Source organism: Coptis chinensis, chromosome 5, assembly GCF_015680905.1.
Source record: "Coptis chinensis isolate HL-2020 chromosome 5, ASM1568090v1, whole genome shotgun sequence".
Taxonomy (NCBI): Eukaryota; Viridiplantae; Streptophyta; class Magnoliopsida; order Ranunculales; family Ranunculaceae; genus Coptis; species Coptis chinensis.
Genome location: NC_141460.1, coordinates 88956060 through 88976891, shown reverse-complemented (window position 1 = coordinate 88976891; position 20832 = coordinate 88956060). Strand labels below are relative to the sequence as shown.

General features: G+C 37.4%; 4 protein-coding genes across 5 annotated transcripts; all 4 read right to left on the bottom strand.

The window, feature by feature from the left end:
- Positions 1 to 5581: 5581 nt before the first annotated feature.
- OTP86 (Tetratricopeptide repeat (TPR)-like superfamily protein) lies at positions 5582 to 9414 on the bottom strand. Its single transcript, XM_086561610.1, has one exon. It carries the CDS (start codon positions 9158 to 9160, stop codon positions 6242 to 6244), a length of 2919 nt encoding a protein of 972 aa, XP_086417736.1. The 5' UTR covers positions 9161 to 9414; the 3' UTR covers positions 5582 to 6241.
- An 897-nt stretch (positions 9415 to 10311) lies between these two features.
- LOC147499846 (emp24/gp25L/p24 family/GOLD family protein) lies at positions 10312 to 12875 on the bottom strand. The gene is made up of 4 exons (XM_086561609.1): positions 12550 to 12875; positions 11335 to 11521; positions 11115 to 11222; positions 10312 to 10568 (listed from the first exon to the last, which is right to left on the bottom strand). Exons 1-4 carry the CDS (start codon positions 12772 to 12774, stop codon positions 10429 to 10431), a joined length of 660 nt encoding a protein of 219 aa, XP_086417735.1. The 5' UTR covers positions 12775 to 12875; the 3' UTR covers positions 10312 to 10428.
- A 400-nt stretch (positions 12876 to 13275) lies between these two features.
- LOC147499845 (Pentatricopeptide repeat (PPR) superfamily protein) lies at positions 13276 to 15957 on the bottom strand. Of its 2 annotated transcripts, XM_086561607.1 has the most exons (3): positions 15352 to 15538; positions 13865 to 15118; positions 13276 to 13747 (listed from the first exon to the last, which is right to left on the bottom strand). In XM_086561607.1, exons 1-2 carry the CDS (start codon positions 15397 to 15399, stop codon positions 14054 to 14056), a joined length of 1113 nt encoding a protein of 370 aa, XP_086417733.1. In that variant the 5' UTR covers positions 15400 to 15538; the 3' UTR covers positions 13276 to 13747; positions 13865 to 14053. The 2 variants fall into 2 exon arrangements, with proteins under 2 accessions (XP_086417733.1, XP_086417732.1); XM_086561606.1 differs by having other exon boundaries at positions 13865 to 15957.
- On the bottom strand, positions 15936 to 20516 carry LOC147499844 (perakine reductase-like). The gene is made up of 7 exons (XM_086561608.1): positions 20162 to 20516; positions 18713 to 18880; positions 18385 to 18588; positions 18067 to 18239; positions 17070 to 17166; positions 16808 to 16961; positions 15936 to 16308 (listed from the first exon to the last, which is right to left on the bottom strand). Exons 1-7 carry the CDS (start codon positions 20219 to 20221, stop codon positions 16112 to 16114), a joined length of 1053 nt encoding a protein of 350 aa, XP_086417734.1. The 5' UTR covers positions 20222 to 20516; the 3' UTR covers positions 15936 to 16111.
- Between the last annotated feature and the right edge of the window lie 316 nt (positions 20517 to 20832).

Here is a 20832-nt window from a genome sequence, read left to right as displayed (position 1 = left end):
ATTCACAACTTGCTTCACACACTTGAACTTCCCAAGACAAAGAAAACTCTAATCCCTTGGTAAGTATACAACTTCAACCAAGTTTAATTCATGTTCATCCACAAAAATCAATCAAAAACCACTTTTCCTAATATTTTTTTCGTTTTTTTTTATCTCTAACTATTACAACCAAGTTCCACTGGTTTATCCTACTTTATTACAAAATCCAGACTCTTAGATCAACTCAACATCAAAAAACATCTGGATCTGGAAAAAACTGGATGGTGGTGTGCTGACATGTACGGGCGGTCCCGCACAATGGTATGTGCGGACGCGCAAGCGGTCACCCGCCGGCTCCGACCAAGTTGTGTTGTCTTCCATCGACAAGTTTAGCTCCTCTCCATCTGTTGATTGCTGAACCTAGTATTACAAAAAAATAAGTCAATGATGAAAAATAACGAAATAAATCAACGAAAATAAAAACAAGAAGTGAAAAAGATGAGAAAGATGCTTCCCTTCTTAGATACTCAACCAAACATTCTTGCTCCTTCAATCCATGACGGCGGCACCATTTGAAGCTGTGATAGAGGTTTGTATCTTCAAAATATTGTAAGAAGTGAGGTCCATCCTAGATTGTTTAGAGTTTGAATGGTTGGGAGTTGAAGAAAGGAAGGTAAGAGCATCTCTAGGTGGACGTATTCATGGTCGCATCCTTCAAATTTGAAGGAATGCGTCGGAATTTCCCAAAATACCATCTCTAGGTGGTCGCATTCGTGGTTGCATCACCTGTTTGTTCGCATTCTTGTTCGCAAATTTGGCAATTTGGATGCGGATGCGGCGCGACATTAGTAATGTCACGTGTCATTGCAAATGTTGCCCCACAACTTTTTTGACTTTGACCAGCACCACGCGCGCCAGTTGCACTGTTGCGCACCACTCCTAATGTCGCGTGCTCCAATGGGAAAAAAACGGCCGGATTTCTACATCCATATATCTACACTCATCTCCTTCTTCATTTTCACACACAACACTCTCAATGTCACAACCAAAACAAGGAAGGGGTCCAAGTTTGACAAATGAAGAAAATATTGCTCTTACTAAAGTGTGGATTGAGATTGGAGAAGATCCTATAATAGGTAATGATCAATCGGGAAAAGTTTATTGGGAACGAATTATGGCTAAGATGAATCAAATTCAAGGTTTTGACCGCAACCGTAAGTGGAAAGGAGTCTCACAACGTTGGTCGATTATTTTACCGTTCTTCAACAAATATCATGCTATACTAAGAAAGCTTGAAGAACAACCTCCAAGCGGGTGGGGATGTGAAGACATTGTAAGATTCGTTTATACTTCATTTTATATACTACTTGATATTGATTTTTTTTTTTAATAAACGTAGCTTTCAGACACGGCAACAACTTATGCGGCTACTACTGGGAAACCATTGATATGGCAAGATTGTTATAATCTAGTCCAAAATACGCCAAAGTGGCAAAGAACTTCGATTTCATGTAACGTAAACTTGCTCCAAGACCAAAGAAGAAAGCAAGATCCGGAGATGTTGAAGGTTTTGATTCTTCACCCTCAACCCCAACCCTTTCAACGCCTTACTCTACCCCTTCACCTTCACTGTACTCGGAATACGATCCTAACAGTACCGAAGGTTTTTTGGAGAGGTCTGTCGGTAGGAAGCAGAGCAAAGTATTGAGAAGAACAAGAAAGTTGCTTTTACTGTCGAGGGTAATGTTGCATCCACTGCTAAAAATATGGATGATTTTCTTGAAGCTTTTAAAGTAAGTCGAAGAAATAAAGAAGAGATTCTAAATAAGCAATTTCAAACTATGATGAAATTGAAGCAAGAGAAAACACAAAAAAAGTTCTTTTTGAAGCAAGAAAAACTCCGTGTTAGAGAGGAGGAAAATGAGACTAGGTTGTTGGCAATGTCACTTGACAAAGTCAATCCTCGTTTGCGAAGGGTTTTAGAGCTAAAACAAGATGCAATTGTAGCTAAATATGAAAAGAGGGCTGGATCAAGTAGTACAAATGAAGCTTCCAACAACGAAGAAGCCAATGATGAAGAAAATGATGACTGGCTTGATAACTAGAGTAACTCTAGTAGTATGTAATAGTTGTATTTTATTTTTTTTATTTTTATTTTATGTATTTGCAATCATGTATTAGTTGTCGTTCTATTAATAAAAATTGCAATTCATTTGCTAAGTCAAAGGAAGTAAATTAGAACTTATCAAAATGATCAAATGAACAATTCTAAATCACACAACATAATAATAATCATCATACACCAAATAATATTATAAATCATCAAGTCATCACTTCCTACATACGCCTCCTCTGCCATGAACTCCTCCTCGACTGTCCTTGTGCTGAACTCTCCGACTGGCCATGCTGTGATGAACTAACCCTTGTGTGATCAATTTGAGCCTGTAACTCATCAACCTGGCGTTGCAAATCGTCATAATCCACATGAGCCTGGGAAAGAAGTCTCTCTCTCTCAGCACTATAGGCGAATATCGAGGAGCGCAAGCCATCATTTACACGAATGCATGTCTCATATCTCATGCGTAGCTCATCCTGAAATAATTATTCATTAATAATTTATGACATTTTTATAATAAACAAAAATAAAATAAACCAAAACCAAAAAAAAATAATTACCAGAGGTAGATGTCCAAGTTGTTCAGGCTCTCTAGCATGCGGCGAAAGTGTCATCAATAGAAGAAATGGGTCGGTAAATCGTCCCGCCACTCGGATCACTCAAACCTGAAAACCCAAGGCCACTCGGTGAGGGGATCCGGCTGGAACAAATGTGTGTATGGTCCATCTTTGAAGCGTCATTTTGTGGCCGGTGGCCAATCTGGAATTCACATCTGACACCCAAATTGCTAACCGTATGAATGTTGCCTGTACGACCCACAGCTAGGAGCAAATGACCAATAGATACCCTAAACCAATAACGATAGTACTGCTCATAAGTTTGCAATGTAACTAGGTCAGAAGCCTGTAGCCAAGTCCAATACACGTTTCTCTCGATGACTTGCTCTAAGGTCATATCCTTAGCCTCTGATACATGGGTAGGCGGATCAGGGGAGATACCAAAGCATGGTGTGAGCTGTCTGTAACATCTATCCCCTAAATACCACTCCATATCACTCCCACAAGTGAATACCATCCTCCTATGAGAAATCATCAATGCGTATCTCTGATCATTCGGCGCCCGATGTGCACGAGATGTCCTCCAAGGCCTCCAAACAATAGAAGCCTGTGTGCTAAGCTCGATCTGGGTTCGGACAGAAGTTATGTTATGACTGATCTCACTGGTCAGACGAGCTCTACGAGGTCCGTGCCAAGCCCTGAGCCTAGGCCTCTCATCGGTATACTCTGTGAGGATAGGATTTGCAACACGAAAATACTCATAAAACCATACCTCTAAGAGAATGACAAACCCTCCCATTTGGGGACTACTAACAACACCAGTCTGCCGAGAAGCCCAATCTTTACAACGCAACAAATGACAGTATATGGCTCCACCAAAATCAATACCGCCTAACTCATGCAAGTGCTCAAAGTTGGCTAGATACCCCAAGTTAATCGTGGAATGGCGGAAGGAAAAAAAAGAAGGCCATCAAATACATACGTAAAGCTCTTACATACTCATCAGCATGTGCTTGACCATCATCAGAATCAAGTGACAAATAATTTATCAAAAACTGCAATCCTAAATCAGTATGCAACGGTGTAATGTCTGCAGCCTTGATACCAGAAATCCTAACACCAGCATTGTCATATGACTCCTCGGTCAGACAAGGGAAAAAACTCATCATTTGGGCACAACTCTGGAATTTAGTGCTACATCTCAATGGATTACCTAATCCTATACTCAAACCAAAAATCATGGTAAAATCTAGTGGAGTGAAGCCCAACTCTCCCTGAGAGAAGTGAAAAGTATGTGTACTATCCCACCATCTCTCAACTAAACCAGCAATAACTCCCTGAATGTCAGTCTTACTATAAGGTATGTCAACTAGATGGCTAAAGGGAGTCGCTAAAATTGCATCTCTAACATGGTCAAGTGCACCAACTTTCTTAATATCATCCCACCACGTCTTAACCGCATGTGGAGTGCACCGAACCCGATACATAACACATTTCTGATGTACGCAAAATGAAACTAAAATTAAAAAAATAAAAATAAAAATAAAAATGTACGTATTTATAACAACTAAAATTAACTACTACTACGACTAATATATGAAATTAAAATACATACCTGTTGTTCAAGAACAACTCTTGAAACATGCATATCATGAAACCTCAATGACACTGGCCTAAGATGGCTGAAATCAATAGTATCAGTAGGAAATTCAAAGTCGACTTGCTGATACTGAAACAGCAATGGATCGTCAGCCTCAGTGTTTGGTTCATCATCTAGATCACCAATGGGATTGTTTCAAACGTATGCACTATTACCACTATTTTCTTCTTTCTCACCGTCACCACTCCATCGTGTTTGGTTATTATAGACGTATTCGTCGTCGGAATTCATTTTTTTACTAGAACTAGAACTAGAGTAAGTTGAAAAAAAAGTTGTGAAATGACAAAAGTCCGACTGTCGCGTGACATTTTATTAAGCATAGCACGCGACATTAGTAGATCGGGCGCCCGATATCATTTGTCGTCGACAATGGTAATGCTGCAAGCACCGATACTAATAATGTCGCGCAGGTGGGGTCTACAATGAATTTTGCGGTCGAAATTTGCGACCAGTTTCTGTAGTAGCATTCTTCAAATATGAAGAGTATGCTACCACCACCTAGAAATGCTCTAAGATCTTATTTAGGACAAGTTTTGGTTCTAAGTAATGAAGAATATTGAAAACTAAAGTAGTTTTGAACATTGACAAGACATAAACTTGAAAGCAAATATAAGGAAATGATTGATTGAAGAGATAACAAAAAGAAATAAGATTGATTGAAATGTAAAAAGCAAGAACCAGATTGAATTGAAAAACAAGAAAGTAAATGACTTAATTGAAAAACTAGACAAGAAAATAAATCCTACATGACACTAGATCAAGTCTAAGTGCATTCTCTACTCCTACAAACCAAATGGTTTGGACCCTAAATGCAATGGCTGCCTTCTCACTCCTTCACTTTTAGATTATATACCCCTACTTTTGCTTTTTACTAATTTGTCATTCTCCATTATTTTTGAGACACTTCACACTCCACTTTATAGTTTTGCTTTATTTTGCTATGTGCAGTCAGAGAAGTCTGATCCTTTGAAACGCAAGGGAGAGGACATTGCACTAATCAATACCGAGTAATCTTATATCGTGAAATGCTGGCAAGTCCATTGCTAGAGCAGTCCTTTAACAACCGGCTTAGAATTTTCTGTAGTGAGATGTACTGCTGAGGGACCATGAGGAAACATGCATACTTGCAAATGTATCGATAGTTTATTTAAGGGAAGTTTCACAAAAAACTTTTGTTTTTTGGAATCTTGAATACTAAGATATCATATATAAGGCAGATAGCATTCAGTGATTGAATAAATTTCACTATATTATAAAAGAGAAGAAACATCATAGAAACGCAAACAGCTATATTATAATTTTATAATGGTACAACAAATGTACAAGGGAAAACATCACAATGATCAAGAAAAATGATGCATCCATTGGCAGGATTTTGCTCTCCATACTCATCAGTCAATAAGGTTTCACCAAAACAACAAAAAAGCAATCTGGAGTCACTTGTTATTCATGAGTTATATTGATCGCCACTAAATATGAATTCTTTTTACAGCTCCGATTCCTAATGCTGATTGTTGATTGTTGGTCCTTGCCCAAATCCTCAAAATGCATTTTCAAGTGCCCAGGGTTGGGAGACCTAGGAACTTGATCCCAACGCCTCAGGCGAGCTGCTCTCCTCTTAGTTTTTCGCTCTAATCTCCGCCAAGCAAAAGGAAGACGGCCACACAGGCACCCTTTTGACTTCTTCCTTTCCAGCCTCAATCTTCAAATCTTATCCGAAAGAGCATTGGCTAAATCCCAGGCAGGTCAAACATAACATCTTGCAGAACCCTCTGTCATATAGCCAGAGCCGGTGCCAACTTGACCTGTAGCATTCTGGGTTCAAGCAACCAAGATTAAGATTTAACAGTAAGTCTTGACTGAGCTGTATACATGTACCATTTCCAAAACAACACCCAGTTTCCACTATTTGGATGCAGCTGCCATTCATCACCAAAAATCCCCACAGGAACAGACACCACCCTCAAAATGATGGAACCTGTTGGCATCTCTCACTATAATCTTTCGCTCAAAGAATTTCGAGACAAGCTTGGTGAAAACATGGCAGTCACCGCATACCCGAAGGTTCTTTGTGATTTGAATTGGTGTACCTGAGGAAGTCCCAATCAGACCGAATGCAATGGCTAGTCTCTCGCTATGCCCATATAGCATCTTTTTCTTTTCTTCTTCCTGTACATTGTGCAAAACAAACTTTGTCTCAGCCACATAACCTTCTCTCTCTAACCTCTCAGTTATCTGAGTCAATGTTGAGTAGACCTCTTCTGATTGTGGATGCGACTTGTCCCTTACCATGAAAGTATGCACCTTATTTGCAACCTCAATCCAACTACATGCAGGATTTTTCCTCAGTCCCCTTGTCTTCATTCTCATTCTCACATCATCCACATCTTTCCACTTCCCATTAGAAGCAAACACATTTGATGCAAGAACATAATTTCCTGGATTTTGTGGTTCCAACTCGAGGAGCTTCCTAGCAACATTTTCTCCCAGAGAATTATCTGAGTGCACGCGGCACGCTCCAAGGAGGGCACACCAAATTGCAGCAGTCGGTTCAATTGGCATTTTATTTACAAAATCATATGCTTCATTTAGGCATTTAGCACGTCCAAGAAGATCAACCAGACAGGCATAGTGCTCTGGCCATGGTTCTAAATTGTAGTCAGTTTTCATAATTTCAAGATACCTTTTTCCTTCCTCTATCAATCCTGAATGACTACATGCATGGAGAAGCGCTAAATAGGTTATATGATCAGGTGTGAGACCTGCCTCCATCATCTTGTTAAAGAAAGTGATGGCTTCCTTGCCCTGACCATGCATTCCACTTGCATTGATCATGGTAGTCCACAATACCAGGTCTTTATACTGAACAAGACTGAATATTCTGTACGAGTTATCTACGCGTCCGCAATGTGCATACATATCAACGAGAGAACTCACTACAGTCCCTTCCAAACTGAAGCACTTCCTTATGAGATATGCATGGATCTCTTTTCCTTTCTTTAATGCAGATAAGCTTGCACAGGCTGAGAGTACACTCACCAGTGCTATTAAATCAGGTTCAATACCTGCCTTACCCATGCCATAGAAAAGTTCAAGGGCCTCGTTTGCGAACCCATTATGAATGTAACAAGATATCATGCTTGTCCATGTTACAACATCTTTATTCTCTATCCTATCAAACATTTGAGATGCATAGTCTATCTCTCCACATTCTCCATACGTATCTACAAGCGTATTTTCTAGCACAAGATCAAACAGACATTGTCTCATTAGGTAACTATGGATTTGCTTGATATGGGAAACACACCTCAAGCCGCTAGATGCAAGGAGAGTGCTCCCAATCATCATAGCATCCACCTTCATCCCTTCCTCTTGTACTTCATGAAACAATTCCAATGCCTTTAAGTAACCACCATTTTGAGCATTGCCAGCTATAATTGTTGTCCAGGATATCATGTCTTTTTCGGGCATCTTATCGAAAACCTGGACCATATAATGTACACGATGACATTTAGCATACATATCTAATAGTGTGTTTCCCACCTGTAAATCAGAATCAAAACCAAGTTTTACTGCACAAGCATGAGCTTCCATTCCGTTTAACAGATTCCCTAATCTACCGGATGCAGAAACAATACTTATTACTGAAACCAGGTCAATTTTACAACCCATGTCAAGCACTTCACGGAAAAAGCCAACAGCTTCTGAGTAGAGCTCGTTTTGCACAAAACCTGAAAGCATTGAATTCCAAGACACATTATCTTTCTCATTCATTTCACGAAACATTCTTAATGCGTCACTCACGTTACCACATCTTGAGTACATTACAACCAATGCATTAGTTTCATATACTTCAACTTCACGACAAGACTTCAAAAGTGCAGCATGCATCTCCATACCCAATCTTAAGAAACATGGTTCCTGACATGCTTGAAGAACACCGACTACAGTGTAGGAGTTCATGGAAACACCATCCAACTGCATTTCTCGGAAAAGCCTCAAGGCCTCAAGAGATTTCCCATTGGATGAATAAGCTGATATCATCGAATTCCACGACACAACATCTCCCTTTTCAGTCATTCTATCAAATAACACTCTAGCTCCATTAAAATCATCACACTTAGCATACATAGCCACAAGTGAATTAACAACAAACACATTCCACACAAACCCACTTTTAACGGCTAAACCATGAACCTCCCTCCCATAATCAAGATCTTTCAACACACCACAAGCTTTCAATACAGAAGGAAAAGTGACAGCATCAACAAGAACATCCAAAACCCGCATTTCCTTAAACAACTCAACTGCCCCCAAAGGCTCCCCATTAGAAACAAAAGCACCGATCATAGCATTCCATGTAAAAATAGTCCTTTCAGACATTTCATCAAACAAACTCTTAGAATCTAATAATGCCCCACACTTCCCATACATAAACACAAGTTTAGTATTCATAAACACAGAATCTAAACTTAAATTACATGTAAGTAAATGAGCATGAACTTGTTTACCTTCAGCTAATGCTTTCTTACTAGCACAAAGCTCTAAAATGGATGAGTAAACTTCATTAGAAGGAAATTGAGTTGCGGTTTCATTAGTGAAAAAAGTTTGAAATGTGGAAAAAGCTTCTTTAAGTTTTCCTTGCTTACAAAGCTCTTTGAAAGATGAAATTTGAGGGAGTTGAAGTGATGGGGTTTTAGGAGGGTTTATGACTTTGGGGTGAAGTAAGGATTGGGTGCAGTGGTAGTAGTAGTAGTGTTGCAGAGCCATGCTCATTTTTCTCTTGGTGCATGGAAGCTCAAGTGTGTGCACGCGATAAGAGTGTAATAATAATAATAATAAGCGCATATTAATCAGTTATTCGTAGACAACGCAAAAAATGTGGTTATATACTTATATATATATATATATATATATACAACCTGCAAAGTTCGGCACATTGGTTAAGAAAAATTAAGCCCACTCAAATTTGTTTTCCTTGGTAGACATAGTTTTCTAGCCGAGTTAGCACCAAATTTAGAACCCACCTAGCAGCCCTATTGGAATGAATATTTTGTGTGTTGGGGGTGCTGTATGGCATTTAGCAGCCCATATAGCACACTTTGATGCTTTATTTTTCTAGCCGAGTTTTTTTCCTAATATATATAGTAATATACACATATTACAAAAAATAAAGAAAATCATTTACCATAATTCAAAAATAAACACAAACAAAAAAATACTTATTACAAAATGTGTAATAGTTGAAGAAATTGACTTCATATAAAAACATATTTTTGTTATAGTGACATAATTTACATTAGGGGTATTTTAAACTCATTTAAATCTTGCCTATGGCCTTTATTTTTCGACATTTAATCATTTAAAAAAAAAAAAAAAAAAAAAAAAAAAAAAAAAAAAAAAATTTGGACGCCTAGAGGCCGCCTATATAGCCCTAGCTTTGGGTTCACGATTTTAAAAACGATCGGCTTTATTAGACCGATTTTTAGAACAGTGATTATTACAGTTTATAACATTCTCAGTAGGAAAGTAGATATATAGCCTTTTGATATTGCAAATTAAAATCACCGATTCATTAATCACATCCAATACCATTTGGAAAAAAGAAAATATCGGCGACCATTTGAATATTAGGAGATATGGAAGCAGAAAAGCAGTATATTGGTCTGTCAGTCAAATGTAAAAACTGAGTAGCGGCTTCTAGGTTGAAAGAGCCAAAGAGGTGGCACTTGAACTAGGCAATTTCCCATTCTTTCTGAAATTAATTGTTCATTCGTAATGGATTTTTTACAGTAAAATAAAGTTCCACCTACACTTATATTTTCTACTGGAGTTATGATGCCATGGAGTTTGCCTCAAAGTTTTGCAAATATCAACCAATGGAATTTGCCTCTACATCAAAACAATGATGGAGGCTTATTATGCTCCTACCTTGCTAATATATGAATACAAAGTGGAAATAACTTGAAGTGGAAGAATAATTGAGTTGAGAAACAACATTTCGACCAGAAAAATGTCTTATTAAATAAATAAAACAGATATTTTCAGATTCAAGAGAAAATTCTACAAACTGACCCAATATAAATTAAACAAGCCGAGACAGTGATAGGACTCTTCTATATCCCAACCCTGTTGTATGAAACTGTGTTGCTAAACAGGCGACGGATATATATTATTTGAAGTGAACTGGCGGCTACCAATACAAGGTACTCCAATACTGTGTACAAGTGTAACCGCTTTCGAGTGCTCTCGTTTGCTGCCAAAAATAAGAGTACAAAGATTCAGCAGTTAGCTAATAAATAGGGCAGGAAGACATCAAGAAATCAGTTCAAGGAGACATCCAACCGAGTGCCGAGGGGCACGAACCTGATTTGGTACACATGGCACCATAGCTATCGAAGGGTCTGGCTTGATATGTTCTTATGGGCCCCGTAACTTCAATCTAAAAACCTAAACTACTAAATATTCTATCATCTATTCAAACAAGCAATTATACATACAGATGATTACAAGCCTATGGCAGGTTCCATAAAGAAAAAGCTAAAAATTCAACACTAACAGAAAACTTAAAAGGAAAACCAGTCGCACATTCCCCGGTAGAACCTATATATCATCACTGAGTTGAACTAAACAACCAAAATTGTAGGTTGTAGTTAACTCATTCGCCCGACTTGTTGAAAGGTTTACTGCTTAGTCGAGAAAATGATAAATCAACAGGTTTGGACTCCATAAAAATGTAAGAAAATAGTGATTCAACAGAAATTGCTAGTGGATGCCAAAATGAATAGTAAGAGAAACTTACTATGACGATGTCGAGAATCACGCGCTCTAAGGTACGTTTGCTCCGCTGTAACAGATTCCAATGCCTCTCGGAGCTCAGCAATCTTCACATTTATAGGGTTCAAATGTTCTGTAACAGAAACCATACAGAGGTTAGCATAAAACACTACTACATTCATATTCTGATAAAAAGAAATATTTTTGGCATATGAATAGCTAGTTGCAATCAAACTTGAACTTACCATCTTTAGCAAGGTCATGCTCGTTTGGGATATGACCGACGTGTATGTAGAAAGATACAGTTTCTGGTGTTGCATAAGGATTATGGAAGCAAAATTTGTACATTCCACTTCGTGGGGCCTTGAATTGAAACTTGTCTCCAGATGTTCCCTTCAAAGAGTGTACCGCATTACCTCCAGGAGATGACACCTGCAGGAAGTCCAACGGATATAAAAAACAGTGCAGTATGTAGTTGCTTGTTATCTGACAAATAAAAAAAACATTGGCTGGTTGGTTGAAAAGAGAGGATCCAAGATATTCCATCCTTTTCAATTATGTTTATCATTCTTTGTGATTTTTACTTTCCATCTTCAAATTTTCTTTTCTTTTCTTTCTTTGAAACTTTGAGAATCACTTGAAGACATGTCAGAAGAAAATTTGGTAACACAGCAACTATAAAGTATAAACTAATAAAAGTGCATGAACAAACAGACCACGAATTATGGCTCCTAGTACACTGCACAACAATCAGTAAGTGATATATCTAAGGACTTCCAAAAAACAACTACAACAAAATGAGTGCTAACCTAAAAAAGGGAGAATAAAGAAAAAAGAAGAAACTTCCTCAAACATGTTTTAAACAGGCACAAAGGGAGGAGAAAAATGACATAAAACACTGAAGACTCGAACAATCCTTAAATCCACTCTAAGAATAATTTGAATCTTATAATCACATATACAACTTCACCAATTCCTATCATTACCAGCTATAAAAAACATGACCTATCAAAAATTAATCTCTACACCATATCTCCTTCAATCCTGTTCAAATCCAAACGCGTCTAAGACATACGACAACTACATGAGGGGAAGCTATTGTAGAAACAATTCAAACCTAAGTGTTGCATCAATTGACCCAACAAGAAGAACTTCAGAGCATTCTCACGCCATCTCTCCCAATGAGAATTTAAGACATCTGAACCTCCAAGTTCCCTACTACTCTTCAAGGTTAAAAGCAAGTAAATATAGTCGAAATTTAGCACACCTAAGTCCTACAAATTACCCAAATAACTAAAACAAAATTCATTACCTTGATAGCTATAAGTCTATAACAACCAATTATCACTAAAGATACAAACTTGAACAAAATTCCAATACCCAAATCAATAAAATCCCATTAAAATCAATCAAGTCACCATAATAAACAGAAGAAAAAAGAAAAAAGAAGAGATACGTACAGTGAAGTCGATGCCGGGGTGATCAGAGCTCCAAAAGATATCATGATCGACAACAACGAAATTGCCAGAAATATTATCACCTTCATAGAGAACGTATTCAGAAACGCACTCCACATCATTAACGGTAATAGAAAGTGCCGATATATTTCGTAGAAACAAAGTCATGAATATTCCGAGAATTATACATAGCTTCGTTTCAGATCTCATTCTCTTTCTTCTCTCCATTCGATTCCAAACTCTTTTTTAGATTTGTTCCTCAGTTTTAAGATTACGTTTGGGTTCGATCAGTTTAATTTTTTATAAAAAAAAGTACACTTTGGCTGACTGGTTTTACAGTTTTACTACTGTGTGAGTTACCATTGCTTCGTTCAAAATCTCAAAAAGGTTGAAATTTCACAGGGGTAAAAAACGGAATTTCGATCAGTATGCCCATCGTCCGAATCTTTACGTACTCTCAAGTCTCTGACGAACTCATGCTGACAGTGTCCATTGCCCAATGCCCCAATGAATACATGGATAAATGGTTAGCGGAACTTCAGCATAGGTTTGAAGTTTGAACACGTTTGGTTTTCACTTGCAAATTGCAATTAACAGGTAATTATTTTTTATATTACACTTGTTTAATCCAATAGCAAACTACAGAGTGCATTTTCCTGTTGCAACAGTGCCCAATAGGCCTATTTGGAATACAAACGAATTCAACCTCCTTGTGCAGGAGGCAAAGAGTATAAAAAGATTGTGCTATTTAACCAAATACATCTGCAGATAAGTTGAAGTACTCAAGTATCGTTTTAGGTGCTTCATTCAGATACAAGCTTCAGCTAACATGTAAATACCTTTTTGCAAAGGTAAACATGCGTTTATTGGTATTGTTCAGTAAAAAAAAAAAAAAAAACACCTAGGTTCTGATCTTGAAATCTCTAACAGAAGGCGTATTTGTGTATTTCATCTTCAACTGAACCCAACTCACTTAGAGATTCAAAGGAAACATCAAGTAGCTTGCACTTTTTGCATTTTGAATCCACATTCATATGTTGGTGATCCTCACTTCTTCAGTTCCTAATGGTGTTCAAACACTCTTGACGAGATCTCTGCTGCAAATAATCACGCCGCCTCCACCCCTTTCCAATCCTCCTTGTTGCGGAACATCTATTTGATGAGGAATCGGATGAAAGACTGGATGAGACACCATGAGATCCTGAATTCAGTCATATAACATTTTATCAGAAAAAAAGGTAGCAACATTGGCCAAAATAATCTTAAGGGAAAACCAACATCCAATATTATATCGTTAGAAAGCTCCAAGGGATCTGACCTTTACAAGAACGGACTGCGTCAAGCTTCTGAATGGGCATATCACATTCTTCTATATCAAGGTCTATCGAAGAGCTGATGAATTCATCATTAGATGTGTCTTTGCCATTCCTTAACCTACACTCACAACCTAATAGGTATCTTGAAGGGTAATAAGAAAGAAAACATAGAAGCATTAATACGATATTTGTTACCAATAATCTAAACAAGAACATTTTCCATCCCTAAAATGATGGAACCTATTTCGATCTCTAACAATTATTTCCCTTTCATATATCTTAGAGATAAGCTTAGTACTTGCATGACAATCATAACATACACGAAGGTTCTTTATAATTCTAATAGGAACACTTGAATTGGATGCAATAAGAGCAAAGGCAATTGCAAGCTTTTCACTGTGATAAGTGAGGGCATCCTCTTTCTCTTCCTCTTCTATGTCAAACAACACTTCTTTTATACTTGCATTGTGGCCATATGTGTGTAACTTCCTATTCATTTCTTCAAGCTTCATGTAAATCTCTTTTGAATGTGGGTGTGTTTTGTCTCCCAATATAAACTCATGTATTGCTCCACCAATCTCAACGAAGCTAGAACCTGGTGCTTTGTTAACTCCCTGATCTTTCATCACTTCCCTTACTTTTTCCACATCATCCCATTTATTAACGCTGGCATACATGTTTGATAATAGAACATAGTTCCCACTTGTCTCTGGCTCTAGTTCTATCAAGTTTTTAAGAGCAAGCTGTCCTAACTCTAAATTCCCATGCACCCTGGATGCCCCTAGCAAAGACCTCCATACCACTGCATTAGGCTCCATAGGCATGTCCCGAATTGCTTCTTTCGCCTCCTCAAGTTTCCCCGCTCGACCTAAAAGGTCAACGAGGCAACCATAATGCTCAAGTTTCGGCTCAATCCCATATTCATCCTCCATGGTGTTAAAGATTCTACGACCATCCTTAACCAATCCAGCATGCGCGCACGCGTACATCACCACCAACAATGTTATATCGTCAGGCCTTACTCCATCACATCTCATTCTATCAAAAACATCAAGTGCCCCTCGACTCTGACCATGAATCGCGAATCCACCAATCATTGCATTGTAACACAACGTATCCTTCCTAACTGCTCGCTCAAATACTTGTTTAGCTAAATTTAGACACCCACATTTTGCATAAAATTCAATCAAAGCCGTCGCAACGAAACGATTCAATTCAAGATTGTTCCTCAATATGTATGCATGAGCCCATGTCCCCTGATTAAAAACTCCCAAATTAGCACAAGCGCCAATTAAAGCCACAAGTGTTTTCTCATTAGGCCTAGTTAAAGACACTTGCATCTCATTGAATAAAAACAATGTCTCAATAGACAAACTATTATCCTCATTACTAGTACTACTCTTAGCATAAGCAGACAATATGGTATTCCAAGTAGCTAAATCTGGTTCAGTAATTTGATCAAACAGATATCTAGACACATCCAACATACCACATTTTGAGTAAAAATTAAGCAATGAAGCTTGAACAAAGTGGTCATAACTTGGTACAAGAAATTTCAAGATATGGGTATGAAGGGGTTTGCCATAGTATAACCACGGGTGAGAACAAGAAGCTTTTAACAAAGATGGGTATGTGAAACAAGTGGGTTTAAGTGAGTTATGAGTAAGTATTTGAGAATAAAGTGAGAAAGCAATGTGAGTGTGGTGTGGGTTGTTAGTGAATGAAGAAATCAGAGTGTTGTAGAGAAAAATGGATGGGTTTGAAATTTGGTTGAAGATAGTGAGTGTGTAAGTTAAGGAGAGTGTGGAGGAAACGTGGAGAAGTTTGCTTAAAGGATAGGTGTGGTGAATAAGTGTTGTTGTGATCATGGTTGCATGGATTTGTTTTAAGCTCGTTAGTGTTTTGCATTTTTGTAAAAGGAGAATTGTTGGGTGTGTGAAAATTGGCTTCTGAGGTTTCATCTGGAATTATCAGAGTTGTCACTTTTGGGACCTGACAAAATGAGCCTCCTTTCGTAGAATGCAAAAAAATTTAAATGATAAAAGAAGAATAATCAACCAAATGCAACTAAGATAAGCTAAACTTTTACTTCCATTAGCAAAACAAAGTGGTGACAGCTTTAGGTGTTTATTCAAATACAAGCTTTAGGTATATGTAAAACCTATTTGTGTATTCGACATAGACATGAATGTAAACCTTGATTAACTTGTAATGTAACGTTCAAGTACAGAAGCTAAATATATAAATATCTAGGTTCTGATCTTGAAATCTTTTGCAGACGGAGTATTTGCAAACTTCCATGAACAGCTGTGCAGATTATTGTGAATTCTCTGTCCCGCCACCTCATCGGCTGGTACTGCTTCAGAAATCTCCTTCAAATCTGCCTCAGTGAGCTTCACTTTGAAGGATCCAATGTTATCATCCAGATTCTTTATCTTAGTTGTACCTTTTAAAAGAAAAAAACTAACTAGTTATTTGTTACATCATTCATAATACGATTCAGAAGGATTTCTGGAATTCAGGGGTAATTTATATAATAAATTTGCAAAGCTTAACTATGATGCATCTCCTAAAATTAAATTGCATTTTCATATGTATCATCGTAATTATAATTTACCATAACGTTCTCCAGTAGAATTCAACCGTTGATCCTTTCAAAAAAATTGAGATAGTATTAACAATAGGCTGCTCTAATACCATCTTAAACATTGTGATCATCCAACTTAAAACCAATTGGTGATAAGTGGAGAGGCCCATGAACATTTATACTATACTGCAAGGCTTCATACATGGCAAACATCTCAACAATGTTGATATCATATGTTTGAGTATCAAAAGGAAAAGACCTTAGTTTTCTCAAAAAATTTCATCTTTACTTCTACAGGGGTATAATGCACAAAGTAAGGTTGATGAGGAGCATCAGACAAACAAAAATAGTTACTCACCAGGGATAGGAACAACGTCATCTCCTTGATGGAGAACCCACGCTAGAGCTAGTTGAGCAGGAGTGCATCCATATTTTGCAGCTAAGTTTGCAATCCGAGAATACAGGATCTTGTTTTTGTCAAAGTTTTCTCCAGTGAATCTAGGATGTGATACCTAATGAAGAACATACAGAGGTAATTAGTCCACTAACCTTCACATGAATACCAAACCTATGAACTACAAGGGTAGCGCACAAGATCTGACCAGAATTAACGTTCATACCAAGAAACTATTTGCTTGCAAACTCTCCACAACAGCCTTTCCAGCAAAAAATCCACGACCAAGAGGACTGTACGGCACTAAGCCAATCCCAAGTTCCCTTCACGTTAAGAAAAACACTTAGCATCAAGACGCTAGAAGATGGCAAAAACAAAAACCAAGTTGGATAGTTTGTGTTGAAAAGAAAGATATGCCAAAACTTCAAGACAAAATGACTTGCACTATCCACCACTCTAAGAAAATATTAACTTTTTGATGGTCCACACATGTTAGAACACACACATAATCATCCCAATACACACCCAATACCAAAAGTTGCATGACCCTGTCTTCGACTTCTGTAATTTATGCAAATGATTGAAACAATACAACCTCCATGCACAATTTTGTTGAATTGCATATGACATTTGTGATCTCAAAATTGACAGCCACTATAATCAAATCCAAGATATGGCACGTAATACTATTTCTAGTAATTCTAGTTAGTATAAAAAAAAAATTGACAATATTTATGGAACAAATCTGAATAAAGCAAACACACATATTACGTATGTGGACATGTCAGTATCTTTAGATTCCTTAAAGAAATGATTCACACACATCATAACAGTTTCAGATATCAACAACTTTTAGGTGTCCTAGTTAAATGTGCAAGGACTCAGCGCTTCAATTTGCAGATCAAGTAGAAAAAACCCAGATCATATAAGTAAGAGCACCTTTGGACAAGTTCTTTATGAATTTATTTTTTTTTTAAAGTAAAATTTTGAAAAGATATAAATAATTGATTCATCACCGTGCAACGAAATGACACAGAGATTTGGATATTATGTAACATCACTTCAAATGAAAATAAATACACTCCAAGTAATTACCTCTTTAATAATTAAAATCGTAAATTCAGGACAAAGTACAAGATAATTATTCTGATAGTTGAATGAAAATGCCTTAATAAATAAGGTATAAGAGTTGAACAAAACTCAGCAACAGCTTTTGGACATACCTGCAAAGAGGTACAATCTCTTCTTCTATGTCGCGAGTCCAGAGCGACCACTCCATTTGTAGAGCACTGATGGGGTGAACTGCATGTGCCCTCCTTATTGTGTCTGGACTGGCTTCAGATAGCCCAATGTACTTTATTTTTCCTTCTTCCACCAATTTCTTAAGTTCACGCATCTGCCTTCGAAGAAATTATTCAGTTCTTATAAAAGTAATATTCACAAGGGAAGAACTAGCGTAAACTCTGTACATTAATGAGCCAGTGACAGAAACTTCAGGATCATCCTTAAACAAAAATTCATGATGTGATGGAGGTACTTACAGTGTCCTCAATGGGTGTTGATGTGTCCACCCTGTGCTGATAATAAAGATCAATGTAATCCACGTCTAGACGCTTGAGGCTAGCTTCGCAACAATCACGCACATAATCAGGGGTACCTTTAACTACAACTTGAGTAGGTTCTATTCGTACGATTCCGAATTTTGTGGCTAGTTGGATTTTTTCTCTAGGTAGCTGCTTTAATGCCTGCCAGTTTTACATTGTAAAGAGAATGACATTAATTATACCAATTCTACTAATAAAACCTAAATTGATAGACACACAACGAAATGAACCAAAGTATCCGTGATCAAATGTTGAGCAACTATACCTTTCCGATCAGCGCTTCATTAGTATTGGGTCCATAAACATCTGATGTATCAAAGAATGTAACACCTTTATGGAAAGCATCCTTAATTATTGTAATGCCAACATCGTCAGAGACAGGATCATTGTAGGCTCCAGTTAGGCCCATGCACCCAAAACCAAACTTTGACACCTATAAAACAATGAATAGCAGTTAGAACTGAACATAAAGTTCAAGACATTATATACGGGAAATCCAGCCCAATGTGCATCTGAATAGGCAAGTAAACAGTACTTTGTGTGAAAATGGAGAACAAATTTGACTGTTTCTTCAACAAACACAAAGGTGTTCGACAACACGATAGTAATCCTTCATAGAACATCATTGACAGGATGAGTTTACATATACAACTAAGAAGGAATTATGATGAAGAGTGCCCACAAACTTCTAGGGTTAAATAGTATATAGGTCACATTGTGGAAACAAGTTCTAACCAACTACCACATTTGTAGTAAGTTGTGTGGACTGTGGATCACTCGTGTAGTGGTGTAGACTCAAGCAAGTAGATTGTTGACGTCGTTTGATTTCTGGAATTCAATAGCCATAAAAGAGGACAGAGTCCTTCATTGCAACTTGTAGGCCTAAGATTGATACTAAGGTTAAAGTGCTGTCAACATACATATCGATTTAAGGTTAAAGTGCCGCCAACATGCCTATAATTTTAAAAAGTATTCTCAACATACAAAACAAGAGAAGTGGTAATAGTGCGATGATTACATATACAAATACATTACACATGTATACATATCAATTTAAGGTTGCACAATTGGGAAAGGAGGGCATTGCATGAGATACTGGCTTTAAGAAAAAAAGGCACTAATTTGTTAAAAGCACGTCCGATGTACTTGTTTAAGGCTATTACATGTTATCTCCCTCAGACGAATTGTGCAGGAACACATTATTAACATCCATTTGTTGAGGTTCTAGACAACCAACTGTAGCCCAGCAGTAGATGAGACAAACAATTGCTGGTTTCAATACTAGACTAAATGTTCCACACAACTTCAAACATAAACCGTATGTAGTAGCCTAGAAGTGTACATACCATTATAGTATAATACACCACTTCCATACCAAACTGATTTGGTTGTATTGAACATAAAACCAAATCCAACTCTCTACGTTTTACTGTTTTAAAAGCACACAGTCAATGGGATTCTACAAAGTCTAATTGAGTGATCCAATTCTATAATCTTTTGTCTCTATATGGTCATACACATAAGTCATAATTGATCTAGCTCATCTATCAAACTCTGCATTACTTTTAAGTGTATACTCAAATTGTAAAATGAGTCTGTTATGTTCATATTCACTTGACAACGTATAAGAAACATACTAGCAAGAACTAAAACACAAATGCATGCTATGATATAAATGGGCATTCAAAGAATCAAAATGTGGTTTACTAATTACCTCTAATCCTTGACTTCCCAACTTCACTTTTGGAATTTGGAATTTTTGTTCTTCAGCCATTCTCTCTTTCTTTCTCTTATATCTGCTTACAGATTAAAATTCTCAGTGGCTTATTATATATTTAAGAAGCAGAAGTGGCAACAACAATAAGATGCCAAAAAAGTACTTATACGTTGGAACCAAATATCCACAATTACTGGAAAGTTAAGTGTTAAGTGGAACTGATGTTGCGTATATATAGTGACCAATGTAAGTGCGTGCATTAATCTAGGCCGTTCGATTAGCATATTAGTTTTAGACGTAGTGTCACATTAAACAATTTGGACTTTGAATGAAGAGTCATGGATGAAACCACGGCTTACGTTTTAGATGCTTCTCTTATTTATAAAATTATAAGTCTGTTCCCCATGGATGAAATCATGGCTTACGTTTTCAAGGTTCATGAGGGCTCATTAACGGGCCTTACGACTATCATGGGCCATCTGGTTAGAATCTTGGGCCTTAATCATTAGGCTGTGGGTTTAGCCGTTCATGACCAAATGAGAACGTTTTTCCGTTGTTGGCAGACCTTCAAGTCAAGTAGTAACGAAGGGCATATTGTGAAATTAAGCAATTTGTTTAACTACACACAATGACATATTTTGTTCGAGGGAGTCAGATTGAACATCCGT